Below are 16,670 nucleotides of genomic sequence, written 5' to 3'. Positions count from 1 at the left end.
GTCACCCAGTAGACTTAATCTCTGGCATCCAGGAACTCTCAAAGGTCCATAGGCAGATATAAGAATACATGGTATGGCAAAAGCAGACAGCAAGTGGTAAGTAAAATAACTTACTTTATTTAAAAGAATAAAAATTGTGCAACGCGTTTTTCAGCTATTAGTGGCTTTTTTCATGCTTAAGCCTAATGAAAACAGCCACTGGTGGCTGAGAAACACGTTGCACAATTTTTGTGTCCTCCCATCGTTCTACACTGAAACTTATTATTTTCCCTTAAGGACTTTACAAGTTCTACTATCTAGTCTGTATCTTCTACTTATGCCTTTTTGTAATTATTGATATATGTTGTATTTAATGATTTAACACCACATTTTTGTATATTGATATTATCATATCAGTTTGTCATACACTCTACACCATTGTTTTGAAGGCTTTACAGGCTCCTCCATTTGAGCCTATGCATTCTTTGGACATTAAAATACTTTCTTGGAAAGTATTGTTTCTTTTGGCCATCTCTTCTGCTAGAAGAGTTTCTGAATTATCTGCTCTCTCTTGTGAATCTCCTTTTCTGATTTTTCAGCAGGATAAGACGGTTTTGTGGAACTTCATTTAAATTCTTACCTAAGGTGAATTCTAACAACATTAATAGAGAAATTGTTGTCCCTTCTTTGTGTTCTAATCCTAAAACTTCTTTGGAGAGATCTCTACATTCTTTGGATGTGGTGAGAGCTCTGAAATATTATGTTGAAGCTACTAAAGATTTCAGGAAGACTTCTAGTCTATTTGTTATCTTTTCTGGTCCTAGGAAAGGTCAGAAGGCCTCTGCCGTTTCCTTGGCATCGTGGTTAAAGCTTTTGATTCATCAAGCTTATTTGGAGTCGGGTCATGCCCCGCCTCAGAGAATTACAGCTTGTTCTACTAGATCAGTTTCCACTTTGTGGGCTTTTAAGAATGAAGCTTCAGTTGATCAGATTTGCAAATCAGCAGCTTGGTCTTCTTTGCATACATTTACTAAATTCTACTGTTTTGATGTATTTGCTTCTTTAGTTTTTGGTAGAAAAGTTTCAGTTTGATTCTTCTGCTGATGTTTTAAGTTTTTTCCTTTCATTTATGAGAATAAACTTATATTTTGGGTTGTGGATTAATTTTCTTCAGCGGAAAATGGCTGTTTTTATTTTATCCCTCCCTCTCTAGTGACTCTTGCGTGGAGTTCCACATCTTGGGTATTGCTATCCCATATGTCACTAGCTCATGGACTCTTGCCAATTACATGAAAGAAAACATAATTTATGTAAGAACTTACCTGATAAATTCATTTATTTCATATTGGCAAGAGTCCACTGAGGCCCACCCTTTCTATGGTGGTTATGATTTTTTTGTATAAAGCACAATTATTTCCAAATTCCTTTGTTTATGCTTTTTTACTCCTTTCTTTATTACCCCACTAGTTGACAATTCATTAAACTGAATTGTGGTTGTGGTGAGGGGTGTATTTATAGGCATTTTGAGGTTTGGGAAACTTTGCCCCTCCTGGTAGGATTGTATATCCCATATGTCACTAGCTCATGGACTCTTGCCAATATGAAATAAATTAATTTATCAGGTAAGTTCTTACATACATTATGTTTTCTTTCATCAAATCTTATAATTTACTATAAAAAAACACACTTTTTTCTAACTTTGACCCCCAAAATCTGTTACACATCTACAACCACCAAAAAACACCCATGCTAAGTAGTTTCTAAATTTTGTCCTGAGTTTAGAAATACCCAATGTTTACATGTTCTTTGCTTTTTTTGCAAGTTATAGGGCAGTAAGTACAAGTAGCACTTTGCTATTTCCAAACCATTTTTTTTCTTCAAAATTTGCATGTTACATTTTAACAATGATATCTGTCAGGAATCCCTGACTAACCCTTTACATGTATATATATTTTTTTTTATTAGTCCACCCAAAGTATTGATCTACGCCCATTTTGGTATATTTCATGCCACCATTTCACCGCCAAATGCGATCAAATAAAAAAAATCATTCACTTTTTCACAAACTTTGAGGTTTCTCACTGAAAACATTTACAAACAGCTTGTGCAATTATGGCACACATGGTTGTAAATGATTCTCTAGAATCCCCTTTTTTCAGAGATAACAGACATATGGCTTTGGCATTGCTTTTTAGTAATTAGAAGGCTGTTAAATGCTGCTGCTCACCACACTTTTATTATGCCCAGCAGTGAAGGGGTTAATTAGGGAGCTTGAAGGGTTAATTTTAGCTTTAGTGTATGGATCAGCCTCCCACCTGACGCATCCAACCACCTGATCCCTCCCTGCCCCCTCTCAAACAGCTCCCTTGCCTCCCCCACCTCACTATTGTTACCTCCATCTTTAGTACTGGCAGAAAGTCTGCCAGTATAAAAATAAAAGGTTATGGTTTGTTTGTTTTTTTTTGTTTTTTTTAATTTTATATTTTCTGCAGTGTAGGATCCCCCCTTACCACCCAACCTCCCTGAGCCCCCCAAACAGCTCTCTAACCCTCCCCTCTCTCACTCTTTGCTGCCAAATGGCATACACCAACAGCCGGAAGTTCCCAGTGATGGGCCTCACACCCGCCTACCTGCAATGGCTCCCACCCACCAACGATCAGCACCATCGCTGGCCGATGCAGAGAGGGCCACAGAGTAGCTCTCTCTGCATCAGATGCTTAAGAAAGGGTATTGCAGGAGGCATCACTGCAATACCCTAAAAGCGTCTAGAAACGATCACAATTGTTTCCACCTCTTGAAACCCCTGAGGACATAAAGGGTACGTCCTTGGTCATTAACTGACTCTTTTTGTAGGACGTACCCTGTATGTCCTTGGTCCTTAAGGGGTTAAAGGGACACTAAACCCAATTTTTTTCTTTAATGATTCAAATAGAGCATGCAATTTTAAGCAACTTTCAAGTTTACTTCTATTATAAATTTTTATTTGTTCTCTTGCTATCTTTATTTAAAAAACAGGAATGTAAAGCTTAGGAGCAAGCCCATTTTTTGTTCAGAACCTGGGTTATGCTTGCTTATTGGTTTGCTAAATTTAGCCACCAATAGACAAGCACTATCCATGGTAGTGTACCTAAAATGGGCTGGCTCCTAAGCTTTAAATTCCTGCTTTTTAAATAAAGATAGCAAGAGAACAAAGGAAAATTGATAGTAGGAGTAAATTAGAAAGTTGCTTAAAATTGCATGCTTTATCTGAATCGTGAAATAAAAAAATTGGGTCTAGTATCTCTTTAAGCCTTGAGGACTAATTTTGGAAAACTATAATCTATAAACTTACACACAGGTACAAATGTAAACTTATTGACACTTATATCTTTATTTCCTTCTTTCCTGTTTATATTATTTTAACTTTACTATTTTATGTATTCTAGGAAACCTTTAGTCTCACGTCTCTTTATCATTGTCCAAACTTATTTTTAAATTTTAGCTGAGTCTCCTGCTGGTTGTATGGAAAACACATGCATATTTAGCAGTCAAATATTAAGGAAATAAGCAGCACTTCATCTGCGGGGAGTCTTTACTGAAATGCACAAACCGGCGCACACTCTGTGGTCATAGTCATGCCCCTAGCCCCACCTTTAACATGCCATGGTATCGAACGATAAAAGGCCCTGGCCACAAATATTTTGCATGCTGGAACTTTGTAATGCTTCTCCAAAAAGAATCTGATTTTGTTTGTGAAAGTGAGCTATGTTTTCATAAAATACTTAAATGATAAGAGATAAACCAATAAACTTTAAATCGAATAACTGAAAACAAATAATACAACTTTATATTTTATTTTTAATAGGAGGAAACATTACTTGTGTTTCTCTGCTCCAGCTGTGTCACTTCCCAAAGCACCATCTCCTCCAGGGCCTGGGCAGTATGAGATTGTAGACTATGAAGGACCTCCTAGACAATATATTTCCAGTGCTGTTTTTCTGTCTAACACAAGTCGGTGGACTGGAGATGTTTCAGGGGGAGAATTACCTGGACCTGGTAAGTAGATGAACTCTAAACAAATGTGTTTTATAATAAAAAAAAATATTTCTTTCCTAAGATATGGAGAGTCCACAAAGTCATTCCAATTACTAGTGGGAATATCACTCCTGGCCAGCAGGAGGAGGCAAAGAGCACCACAGCAAAGCTATTACATGTCACTCCCCTACCCATAATCCCCAGTCATTCTCTTTGCCTCTGTCAGTGGAGGAGGTGAAGTTTGGTGTCTGAAGAAATGAATTCCTTTTTTGGGTAGTTTCCCTGCAAGCAAGCATTTGGGGTTTTGCTGAGTCCACGTTAATCTCTTCAGCAGAGTAGTGGTTGCTTTTAAGCAGTTAGAAAGTTGTGAGGTAGTCCTTACTTAGTTTCCTAACATATTGCTGCCCTAGTTATAGAAAGCCATAGTGGGTTACTCTGTTCTTTCTTTTTCTACAGGTCTCTGTGTGGAGTATGTGTCCTCTCACACCTTGTAAGCTGTCATCCTGCCTGACAACTAGATTGCAGATAAGTGCCTTTTTTGTCTTCTAGGTATTGGAGACTGTGCACTTAATAAAGGTTGAGCTGCAACTTTAAGAAGATTGGGACATGTTATATCCTTTGTTTAGGATATTTATTGGCAGGGTGCAGGCACTGGGTAATGTGACTTAGAGACTGCTAAAGTTTAGCCTTCATTTGTATTTGTGGCTCATTTATGGGGATATGTTTTGTGTATTTCAAACAACCCCACTTAGATATTTTTAGAGGGCTTGCAGCTGCATTTTCTTCTTTGAGCATGTAACTTGTGAAAATGCATTATGGTCAGAAGATACTGAGTGTGTGTTGGTGATGATCGTTTTTTTTTCCTGTTATACTAATGCCGGTCTGTTTTCAGTACGCGCGCTTTCAATTTTAGCTGCTCATTTACTTTGGCCGGATAGTCATGTGACCCGCTCTTCCGCTTTCAAATCTCTAAGCCGAGGGGTTGTCTCTCCTTGCTAGTTTGTTTTCTGGAGGTCAGGTAGGGCACCCCAGTGTATCTGGGGTGTAGAGGTTGCCTGTATTTGATTTTGGTTTCATTGCAATAGTGCTCTGAGGTAAAAAAGAATCTCTTAAAGAGACACTAGTTTTTCAATATAAATAAAAAAATTATCTCAAATTATTTTTTGGGCATTCTTTTGCTCAATATGGATCAAGAATCAGTTGCTTGTGACAAATGTATATTATGCCTAGAGGCACAAATTGTTTTGCCTATGCAATTTTGTGCTGCTTGCCTAGCTGGAACTATAGAGTGTAAAAATAAGATTTTGCCCTCTGAGCCCAATGTCTCTCAGGATGATGCTGCTCAGGCAATGCCACAGCTTTTTCCTCAAACGTCCCAAGCCTCAATGATGTCACAGTGCCCTGCAGTTCCTCTCAGCCTCCTGGAGGAGTTTATTTGCCCGCAGATTTTGCTTCACAGGTATCTTCTGCAGTATCTGTGGCATTATCTGCTTTTCCTATGCTGGGAAAACGCAAGAGGAAAATTAAAAATTTAGATAGTAAGGTTTCTGTTCCACCAACTGCTACGCAGGTTGCCCTCCTTTATAAGTCTGATGAGAAGAATATGTTGGTAGCCTCTGAGGGTGAAATCTCAGATTCGGACAGTATAATTCCTTTATCTGTTAACTTCAGATTTAAGCTTCAACACCTTTGTGTGCTTTTAAAGGAGGTATTTGCTACTTTGGATGACTCTGATACTTCTGTCGTTGTCAACCCTAAGAAGTCTAGTAAACTTAATAAATACTATGATGTTCCTTCCTCTGTGGAAGTGTTTCCTGTTCCAGACCGTGTGACAGAGATTATTTTACAGGCGAGACCAGGGCTAATTTTCTCCCTGTCTCCCATCTTTAAAAATATGTTTCCTATAGCTGACTCCATTATAGATTCATGGCGCACGGTGCCTAAAGTAGAAGGGGCTATTTCTACTCTGGCTAAGAGAACTACAATCCCTATAGAGGATAGTTGCTTCTTTAAGGACCCCATGGACAAGAAGCTGGAGGCTTATGTTCGACAAGGTTTTTCAATGGCAACCTGCAGTTTGTATTGCCACAGTAACAAGTGCGGCATCTTATTGGTGCAACGTCTTGTCTGAATCAATTTTGGTAAAGACTCCATTCAGGAGGAGATCCAGGATAGGATTAAGGCTCTCAAACTAGCCAATTCCTTTATTTCTGATGTTAACATGCATGTTATTAGACTGGGAGCCAAGATGTCAGGCTTCACTGTTCTAGCCCGCAGGGCGTTGTGGTTAAAATCTTGGCCAGCTGATGTTACCTCCAAGTCCAAGCTTCTGGCGCTTCCTTACAAGGGTAAAACCTTGTTTGGACCTGGTCTGGCAGAAAAAAATTCTGATATTACGGGGTGGAAAAGGGTCTTTTCTACCACAAGACAAGAACAACAGACCTAAAGGATGTCAAAGTAATTTTTGTTCCTTTCGTAAGTTCAAAGCAAAGTCTTCCTCTCCCTCTGCCAAGCAGGAACAGTCCAAGTCTTTGTAGAAACCCAATCAGTCTTGGAACAAGGGGAAGCAATCTAAGAAACCCGCAGCTGAGTCTAAGTCTTCATGAAGGGTCTGCCCCCGGTCCGGGATTGGATCAAGTGGGGGGCAGACTTTCTCTGTTTTGTCAAGCGTGGATACAAGATGTCCCAGATCCTTGGGCTGTGGACATAGTATCTCAGGGTTACAAAATAGAATTCAAAACTTTCCCTCCCAGGGGCAGATTTCACCTCTCAAGATTATCTGCAGACCAGGTAAAAAGAGAGGCATTCTTGAACTGCGTTCAGGACCTTTCCTCCCTGGGAGTGATTGTTCCAGTTCCAGTAAGGGAACAGGGCCTAGGATTCTATTCAAATCTGTTTGTGGTTAACAAAAAAGAGGGAACTTTTTGACCCATTCTAGACCTAAAGTGTCATAACATGTTTCTCAGAGTACCATCCTTCAAAATGGAAACCATTCGTTCCATTCTTCCTTTGGTTCAAGAGGGTCAGTTCATGACGACCATAGATCTGAAGGATGCGTATCTTCATGTTCCTGTTCACAGGGATCATCATAAGTTCCTGAGAATCGCCTTTCTAGACAAACACTTTCAGTTTGTGGCTCTTCCATTTGGTCTTGCCACAGCTCCCAGAATTTTCTCAAAGGTGCTGTTGGCTCTATTGGCAGTTATCACATCTTGGGGAATTGCAGTGGCGCCCTACCTGGACGACATATTGGTTCAGGCGCCATCTATTCAACAAGCAAACTCTCATACAGAGATCTTGTTGTCTTTTCTACGTTCCCAGGGATGGAAAGTGAATCTGTAAAAGAGTTCCCTTGTTCCAGCTACAAGGGTGATTTTCTTAAGGACCATAATAGATTCCCTATCTATGAAATTTTTCTGACAGAGGTCAGAAAATCCAAAATTCTATCCTCTTGCCCCTCTCTTCAGTCTACTGTTTGGCCATCAGTGGCTCAATGTATGGAGGTTATTGGTCTGATGGTCACTTCCATGGACATGGTGGCTTTCTCAGGAGCATCTGTCTCAGGGCACATGCTTCCGGAGACCTTCCTGGGTGATTGGGAGCACGAAAGCCAGCTTGCTAGGCTTGGGAGCAGTCTGGGACTCGTTAAAGGTGCAGGGTCTATGGACTCAGGAGGATTCTGCTCTCCCCATAAACATCTTGGAGTTGGCACGGATTATTCAGTGGGCGGAAGTTCACAATTGTTGTCTATCTGCTATCCACATTCCTGGAGTGGACAACTGGGAAGCGGATTTCCTGAGCAGACAGACATTTCATCCCGGGGAGTTGGCTCTCCATCTGGAGATGTTTTCCAGGTTAACCCTCAAATGGGGTGCCGGAGTTGGATCTGATGGCTTCTCGGCAGAACGCCAAACTTCCAAGGTACGTTTCAAGGTCAAGAGATCCACAGGCCGCCCTGATAGATGCTTTGGCGGTTCCTTGGGATTTCGGCCTAGCATTCTTCCGTTTGTGCTCCTTCCACGAGTCATTGCTCATATCAAACAGGAGAGAGCATCGGTAATTCTAATAGCTCCTGCATGGCCTTGCAGGATCTAGTATGCAGATCTAGTAAAGATGTCATCTCTGCCACCTTGGAGGTTACCTCTGAGGAAGGACCTTCTGACTCAGGGTCCATTCCTCCATCCAAATCTCGTTTCTCTAAAGCTGACTGCTTGGAGATTGAACGCTTAGTTCTGCCTAAGCGTGGATTTTCTGAGTCGGTCATTGAAACCATGATCCAGGCTCGCAAGCCTGTTACTCGAAAACCATATAGTATGGCATAAATACCTTTATTGGTGTGAATCAAAGGGCTACTCTTGGACTAGAGTTATGATTCCTAGAATTTTGGCTTTTCTCCAGGAAGGTCTGGAGAAAGGGTTGTCAGTCAGTCAGTTCTCTGAAAGGTCAGATTTCTGCATTATCTATTTTGTTACACAAGCGTCTAGCGGATGTGCCAGATGTTTAATCTTTTTGTCATGCCCTGGTCGTCTTTGCAGTGTGATTCGCCTTACCTTATCTTTCATATGGATAAGGTGGTTCTTTGTACTAAATTGGGGTTTCTTCCTAAAGTGGTTTCGGATAGAAATATTAATCAGGAAATTGTTGTTCCTTCTCTCTGTACTAATCCTTCTTCTCACAAGGAACATCTGTTGCACAACTTGGATGTTGTGCGTGCTCTAAAATTCTAACTACAGGCGACTAAGGATTTTCGCCAGTCTTCTGCCCTGTTTCTTTGTTTCTCAGGAAAGCGTAAAGGTCAGAAGGCTACTGCTACTTCTCTTTCCCTTTGGTTGAGAAGTATAATTTGTTTTGCTTATGAGACTTCTGGTCAGCAACCTCCTGAGAGAATTACAGCTCATTCCACTAGGGCTGTCTCCTCTTCTTGAGCTTTTAAAAATGAAGCTTCTGTGGAACAGATTTGCAAGGCTGCAGCTTGGTCCTCTCTGCATACCTTTTCCAAATTCTACAAATTGGATACTTTTGCCTCGGCTGAGGCTTCCTTTGGGAGAAAGGTTCTTCAAGCAGTGGTGCCTTCTGTTTAGGTCTGCCTGTCTTGTTCTCCCACCCTATTTATTCCGCGACCCCACCCTTAATTAAGACAGTTATTTCTTCTGTTAAGTGTGATCAGTCCACGGGTCATCATTACTTCTGGGATATTACTCCTCCCCAACAGGAAGTGCAAGAGGATTCACCCAGCAGAGCTGCATATAGCTCCTCCCCTCTACGTCACTCCCAGTCATTCTCTTGCACCCAACGACTAGATAGGATGTGTGATAGGACTATGGTGATTATACTTAGTTTTATATCTTCAATCAAAAGTTTGTTATTTTAAAATAGCACCGGAGTGTGTTATTACCTCTCTGGCAGAGTTTGAAGAAGAATCTACCAGAGTTTTTGCTATGATTTTAGCCGGAGTAGTTAAGATCATATTGCTGTTTCTCGGCCATCTGAGGAGAGGTAAACTTCAGATCAGGGGACAGCGGGCAGATGAATCTGCATAGAGGTATGTAGCAGCTTTTATTTTCTGACAATGGAATTGATGAGAAAATCCTGCCATACCGATATAATGTCATGTATGTATACTTTACACTTCAGTATTCTGGGGAATGGTACTTCACTAGAATTACACTGTAAGAAGTACATAAAGCTGTTTAATAACTAGAAATTATGTTTAACGTTTTTGCTGGAATGTAAAATCGTTTTCATTTGCTGAGGTACTGAGTGAATAAATGTTTGGGCACTATTTTTCCACTTGGCAGTTGCTTAATCTTTTTTCTGACAGTTTCTGTTCTCCTCTCACTGCTGTGTGTGAGGGGGAGGGGCCGTTTTTTTGGCGCTTTTGCTACGCATCAAATATTTCAGTCAGCAGCTCATTGTATTTCCTGCATGATCCGGTTCATCTCTACAGAGCTCAGGGGTCTTCAAAACTTATTTTGAGGGAGGTAATTTCTCTCAGCAGAGCTGTGAGAATTATAGTTGACTGAGATAAAAAACGTTTATTCTGTAATTTGTTTCCTGCTTTCAGAATTTGTTATCTTTGCTAATGGGATTAAACCTTTGCTAAAGTTGTGTTGTTTACACTATAACTGTTTTCAATTTATTAATTTTCAACTGTCATAGATCTTCTGTACTTCTTAAAGGCACAGTACGTTTTTAATATTATTCTAATTGAATTGTATTCCAAGTTGCAAGTTTATTTGCTAGTGTGTTAAACATGTCTGATTCAGAGGATGATACCTGTGTCATTTGTTGCAATGCCAAAGTGGAGCCCAATAGAAATTTATGTACTAACTGTATTGATGCTACTTTAAATAAAAGTCAATCTGTACAAATTGAACAAATTTCACCAAACAACGAGGGGAGAGTTATGCCGACTAACTCGCCTCACGTGTCAGTACCTGCATCTCCCGATCGGGAGGTGCGTGATATTGTAGCGCCGAGTACATCTGGGCGGCCATTACAAGTCACATTACAGGATATGGCTACTGTTATGACTGAAGTTTTGGCTAAATTACCAGAACTAAGAGGTAAGCGTGATCACTCTGGGGTGAGAACAGAGTGCGCTGATAATATTAGGGCCATGTCAGACACTGCGTCACAGGTGGCAGAACATGAGGACGGAGAACTTCATTCTGTGGGTGACGGTTCTGATCCAAACAGACTGGATTCAGATATTTCAAATTTTAAATTTAAACTGGAAAACCTCCGTGTATTACTAGGGGAGGTGTTAGCGGCTCTGAATGATTGTAACACAGTTGCAATACCAGAGAAAATGTGTAGGTTGGATAAATATTTTGCGGTACCGGCGAGTACTGAGGTTTTTCCTATACCTAAGAGACTTACTGAAATTGTTACTAAGGAGTGGGATAGACCCGGTGTGCCGTTCTCACCCCCTCCGATATTTAGAAAAATGTTTCCAATAGACGCCACCACACGGGACTTATGGCAAACGGTCCCTAAGGTGGAGGGAGCAGTTTCTACTTTAGCTAAGTGTACCACTATCCCGGTGGAGGATAGCTGTGCTTTTTCAGATCCAATGGATAAAAAATTAGAGGGTTACCTTAAGAAAATGTTTGTTCAACAAGGTTTTATATTGCAACCCCTTGCATGCATTGCGCCGATCACGGCTGCAGCGGCATTCTGGATTGAGTCTCTGGAAGAGAACATTAGTTCAGCTACTCTAGACGACATTACGGACAGGCTTAGAGTCCTTAAACTAGCTAATTCATTCATTTCGGAGGCCGTAGTACATCTTACTAAACTTACGGCGAAGAATTCAGGATTCGCCATTCAGGCACGCAGGGCGCTGTGGCTAAAATCCTGGTCAGCTGATGTTACTTCTAAGTCTAAATTGCTTAATATACCTTTCAAAGGGCAGACCTTATTCGGGCCCGGGTTGAAAGAGATTATCGCTGACATTACAGGAGGTAAAGGCCATGCCCTGCCTCAGGACAAAGCCAAAGCTAAGGCTAGACAGTCTAATTTTCGTTCCTTTCGTAATTTCAAAGCTGGAGCAGCATCAACTTCCTCTGCACCAAAACAGGAAGGAGCCGTTGCTCGCTACAGACAAGGCTGGAAACCTAACCAGTCCTGGAACAAGGGCAAGCAGACCAGGAAACCTGCTGCTGCCCCTAAAACAGCATGAATTGAGGGCCCCCGATCCGGGATCGGATCTAGTGGGGGGCAGACTTTCTCTCTTCGCCCAGGCTTGGGCAAGAGATGTCCAGGATCCCTGGGCGCTAGAGATAATATCTCAGGGATACCTTCTGGACTTCAAATACTCTCCTCCAAGAGAGAGATTTCATCTGTCAAGGTTGTCAACAATCCAGACAAAGAAAGAGGCGTTTCTACGCTGCGTACAAGAGCTCTTGTTAATGGGAGTAATCCATCCTGTTCCACGATCGGAACAGGGACAGGGGTTTTACTCAAATCTATTTGTGGTTCCCAAAAAAGAGGGAACTTTCAGACCAATCCTGGACTTAAAGATCCTAAACAAATTCCTAAGAGTTCCATCGTTCAAGATGGAGACTATTCGGACAATTTTACCTATGATCCAAGAGGGTCAGTACATGACCACTGTAGATTTAAAAGATGCCTACCTTCACATACCGATTCACAAAGATCATTACCGGTACCTAAGGTTTGCCTTCCTAGACAGGCATTACCAGTTTGTGGCTCTTCCATTCGGATTGGCTACAGCTCCAAGAATCTTCACAAAGGTTCTGGGTGCTCTTCTGGCGGTACTAAGACCGCGGGGAATCTCGGTAGCTCCATACCTAGACGACATTCTGATTCAAGCTTCAAGCTTTCAAACTGCCAAGTCTCATACAGAGTTAGTACTGGCATTTCTAAGGTCACATGGATGGAAGGTGAATGAAAAGAAAAGTTCACTCGTTCCACTCACAAGAGTTCCCTTCCTGGGGACTCTTATAGATTCTGTAGAAATGAAGATTTACCTGACAGAGGACAGGCTAACAAGACTTCAAAGTGCTTGCCGCACCCTTCATTCCATTCAACACCCGTCAGTGGCTCAATGCATGGAGGTAATCGGCTTAATGGTAGCGGCAATGGACATAGTACCCTTTGCACGCTTACACCTCAGACCACTGCAACTGTGCATGCTAAGTCAGTGGAATGGGGATTACTCAGACTTATCCCCTTCTCTGAATCTGGATCAAGAGACCAGAAATTCTCTTCTATGGTGGCTTTCTCGGCCACATCTGTCCAGGGGGATGCCATTCAGCAGACCAGACTGGACAATTGTAACAACAGACGCCAGCCTTCTAGGTTGGGGTGCCGTCTGGAATTCTCTGAAGGCTCAGGGACAATGGAGTCAGGAGGAGAGTCTCCTGCCAATAAACATTCTGGAATTGAGAGCAGTTCTCAATGCCCTCCTGGCTTGGCCCCAGTTGACAACTCGGGGGTTCATCAGGTTTCAGTCGGACAACATCACGACTGTAGCTTACATCAACCATCAGGGAGGGACAAGAAGCTCCCTAGCTATGATGGAAGTATCAAAGATAATTCGCTGGGCAGAGTCTCACTCTTGCCACCTGTCAGCAATCCACATCCCGGGAGTGGAGAACTGGGAGGCGGATTTCTTAAGTCGTCAGACTTTTCATCCGGGGGAGTGGGAACTCCATCCGGAGGTCTTTGCCCAAATACTTCGACGTTGGGGCAAACCAGAGATAGATCTCATGGCGTCTCGACAGAACGCCAAGCTTCCTCGTTACGGGTCCAGATCCAGGGATCCAGGAGCAGTCCTGATAGATGCCCTGACAGCACCTTGGGACTTCAGGATGGCTTACGTGTTTCCACCCTTCCCGATGCTTCCTCGATTGATTGCCAGAATCAAACAAGAGAGAGCATCAGTGATTCTAATAGCTCCTGCGTGGCCACGCAGGACTTGGTATGCAGACCTGGTGGACATGTCATCCTGTCCACCTTGGTCTCTACCTCTGAAACAGGACCTTCTGATACAGGGTCCCTTCAAACATCAAAATCTAACTTCTCTGAAGCTGACTGCTTGGAAATTGAACGCTTGATTTTATCAAGACGTGGGTTTTCTGAGTCAGTTATTGATACCTTAATACAGGCTAGGAAGCCTGTTACCAGAAAGATTTACCATAAGATATGGCGTAAATACCTATATTGGTGTGAATCCAAAGGTTACTCTTGGAGTAAGGTTAGGATTCCTAGGATATTGTCTTTTCTACAAGAAGGTTTAGAAAAGGGTTTATCTGCTAGTTCATTAAAGGGACAGATCTCAGCTCTGTCCATTCTGTTACACAAACGTCTGTCAGAAGTTCCTGACGTCCAGGCTTTTTGTCAGGCTTTGGCCAGGATTAAGCCTGTGTTTAAAACTGTTGCTCCACCATGGAGTTTAAACCTTGTTCTTAATGTTTTACAGGGCGTTCCGTTTGAACCCCTTCATTCCATTGATATAAAGTTGTTATCTTGGAAAGTTCTATTTTTAATGGCTATTTCCTCGGCTCGAAGAGTCTCTGAATTATCAGCCTTATATTGTGATTCTCCTTATTTGATTTTTCATTCGGATAAGGTAGTTCTGCGTACTAAACCTGGGTTCTTACCTAAGGTAGTTACTAACAGGAATATCAATCAAGAGATTGTTGCTCCTTCCTTGTGCCCAAATCCTTCTTCGAAGAAGGAACGTCTACTGCACAACCTGGATGTAGTCCGTGCTCTAAAATTTTACTTACAGGCAACTAAGGAATTTCGACAAACGTCTTCTCTGTTTGTCGTTTACTCTGAGCAGAGGAGAGGTCAAAAAGCTTCTGCTACCTCTCTTTCTTTTTGGCTTCGTAGCATAATTCGTTTAGCTTATGAGACTGCTGGACAGCAGCCTCCTGAAAGAATTACAGCTCATTCTACTAGAGCTGTGGCTTCCACTTGGGCCTTCAAGAATGAGGCCTCTGTTGAGCAGATTTGCAAGGCTGCAACTTGGTCTTCGCTTCATACTTTTTCCAAATTTTACAAATTTGACACTTTTGCTTCATCGGAGGCTATTTTTGGGAGAAAGATTCTTCAGGCAGTGGTTCCTTCTGTATAAAGAGCCTGCCTATCCCTCCCGTCATCCGTGTACTTTTGCTTTGGTATTGGTATCCCAGAAGTAATGATGACCCGTGGACTGATCACACTTAACAGAAGAAAACATAATTTATGCTTACCTGATAAATTCCTTTCTTCTGTAGTGTGATCAGTCCACGGCCCGCCCTATTTTTAAGGCAGGTAAATATTTTTTAATTTATACTCCAGTCACCACTTCACCCTTGGCTTTTCCTTTCTCGTTGGTCCTTGGTCGAATGACTGGGAGTGACGTAGAGGGGAGGAGCTATATGCAGCTCTGCTGGGTGAATCCTCTTGCACTTCCTGTTGGGGAGGAGTAATATCCCAGAAGTAATGATGACCCGTGGACTGATCACACTTAACAGAAGAAATAACTGTCTTAATTAAGGGTGGGGTCGCGGAATAAATAGGGTGGGAGAACAAGACAGGCAGACCTAAACAGAAGGCACCACTGCTTGAAGAACCTTTCTCCCAAAGGAAGCCTCAGCCGAGGCAAAAGTATCCAATTTGTAGAATTTGGAAAAGGTATGCAGAGAGGACCAAGGATCAGGTAAGCATAAATTATGTTTTTTTACTAAACCTCAGGCACCTCTACACCTTTGTGTTATTCGTTTTTCCGTTTCCCTTCGGTCGAATGACTGAGGATTATGGGTAGGGGAGTGACACTTAACAGCTTTGCTGTGGTGCTTTTTGCCTCCTCCTGCTGGCCTGGAGTGATATTCCCACTAGTAATTGGAATGACATTGTGGACTCTCCATATCCGGAAAGAAAGACATTTATCAGGTAAGCATATCTGACTTCAAATATTATATTTGATTCAACCTTATTCACAGTATTAAAATGCCAACCTCCATAACCATGGTGAACCCACAACAAACCCACAACCCTAGTAACTGTGACCAAAGTGGCCCCATATCTGTGACTAGCCATGCCACCTATGGTCCCTCACTAAACAACCTTCCTCTGACTCTCTGCATGACCTTCCCCAGCCAACCACCCTCAGTGCTCTTAATAATGCACTAGTAACATATACTCTCTGAAAACCAAAGACATCTCCCTTATGAACAAGACCCCCTTTTAACACCTTGCACCACTCAAAATAAAATGAAGAGGCCTCCTAACTGTTTTTGGCCTACCTTCCCAATTCCAACATTACATAGTTTCAGTCTTTTTTGGCTGCAACAACAAAGGTTGCTTGTAGTCTCTTCCTTGTGGATCTACAACTGATCAGATTTTTCTCCCTTTGAAAGATTGTTTTCAGTAATCAACCACTTAGCATTGAAATGAGAGTACTTAATTTTAGAATTGAACCCACACTCTTTTGAATGTGGTCTTAAAAAAAATGATACAGGGGTTCAGCAAACTTTTCATTTCTATTTTTCATTCACAATCTCATATATACATTTTGGAACTTTAAAGGGATACTGAACCCAAATTATGTATTTCTTGATTCAGATAGAGCATGCAATTTTAAGTCTCTATCTAATTTACTCCTATTATCAATTTTTCTTGCTTCTCTTGGTATCTTTATTTGAAAAAGCAGGAATGTAAGCTTACAAACCGCCCCATCTTTGGTTCAGCACCTGGGTAGTGCTTGCCGAGAGGCATTTAAAGTACACTACCTATTAACCCCTAAACCCCCCACATCACAAACACTTAAAAATATTTTTTAACCACTAATCTGCCGAACCGGACATCGCCGCCACTATAAAAAATATATTAACCCCTAAACCGGCGCCCTCCCGCATCGCAAACACTAGTTAAATTTTATTAACCCCTAATCTGCTGTCCCTAACATCGCCGACACTTACCTACATTTATTAACCCCTAATCTGCTGCCCCCAACGTTGTTGCAACTATATTAAATGTATTAACCCCTAAATCTAAGTCTAACCCTAACACCCCCAACTTAAATATAATTTAAATATATCTAAATAAAATTACTACAATTCACTAAATTATTCCTATTTAAAGCTAAATACTTACCTATAAAATAAACCATAAGATAGCTACAATATAACTAATAGTTACATTGTAGCTAGCTTAGGGTT

General features: G+C 41.6%; 1 protein-coding gene across 1 annotated transcript in view; it reads left to right on the top strand.

The window, feature by feature from the left end:
* The window catches only part of STPG1 (sperm tail PG-rich repeat containing 1), a 362,003-nt gene that overhangs the window by 235,708 nt on the left and 109,625 nt on the right, over nucleotides 1-16,670 (top strand). Inside the window, exon 8 of the mRNA XM_053707188.1 lies at nucleotides 3,824-4,014. Coding sequence (XP_053563163.1) covers nucleotides 3,824-4,014 — 191 coding nt within the window. The remainder of the gene's footprint in view (nucleotides 1-3,823; nucleotides 4,015-16,670) is intronic.

Source organism: Bombina bombina, chromosome 3 (genome assembly GCF_027579735.1).
Source record: "Bombina bombina isolate aBomBom1 chromosome 3, aBomBom1.pri, whole genome shotgun sequence".
Classification (NCBI taxonomy): domain Eukaryota; kingdom Metazoa; phylum Chordata; class Amphibia; order Anura; family Bombinatoridae; genus Bombina; species Bombina bombina.
Note: the sequence above shows the minus strand (reverse complement) of the source record. Positions and strands in the feature narration are given on the sequence as shown.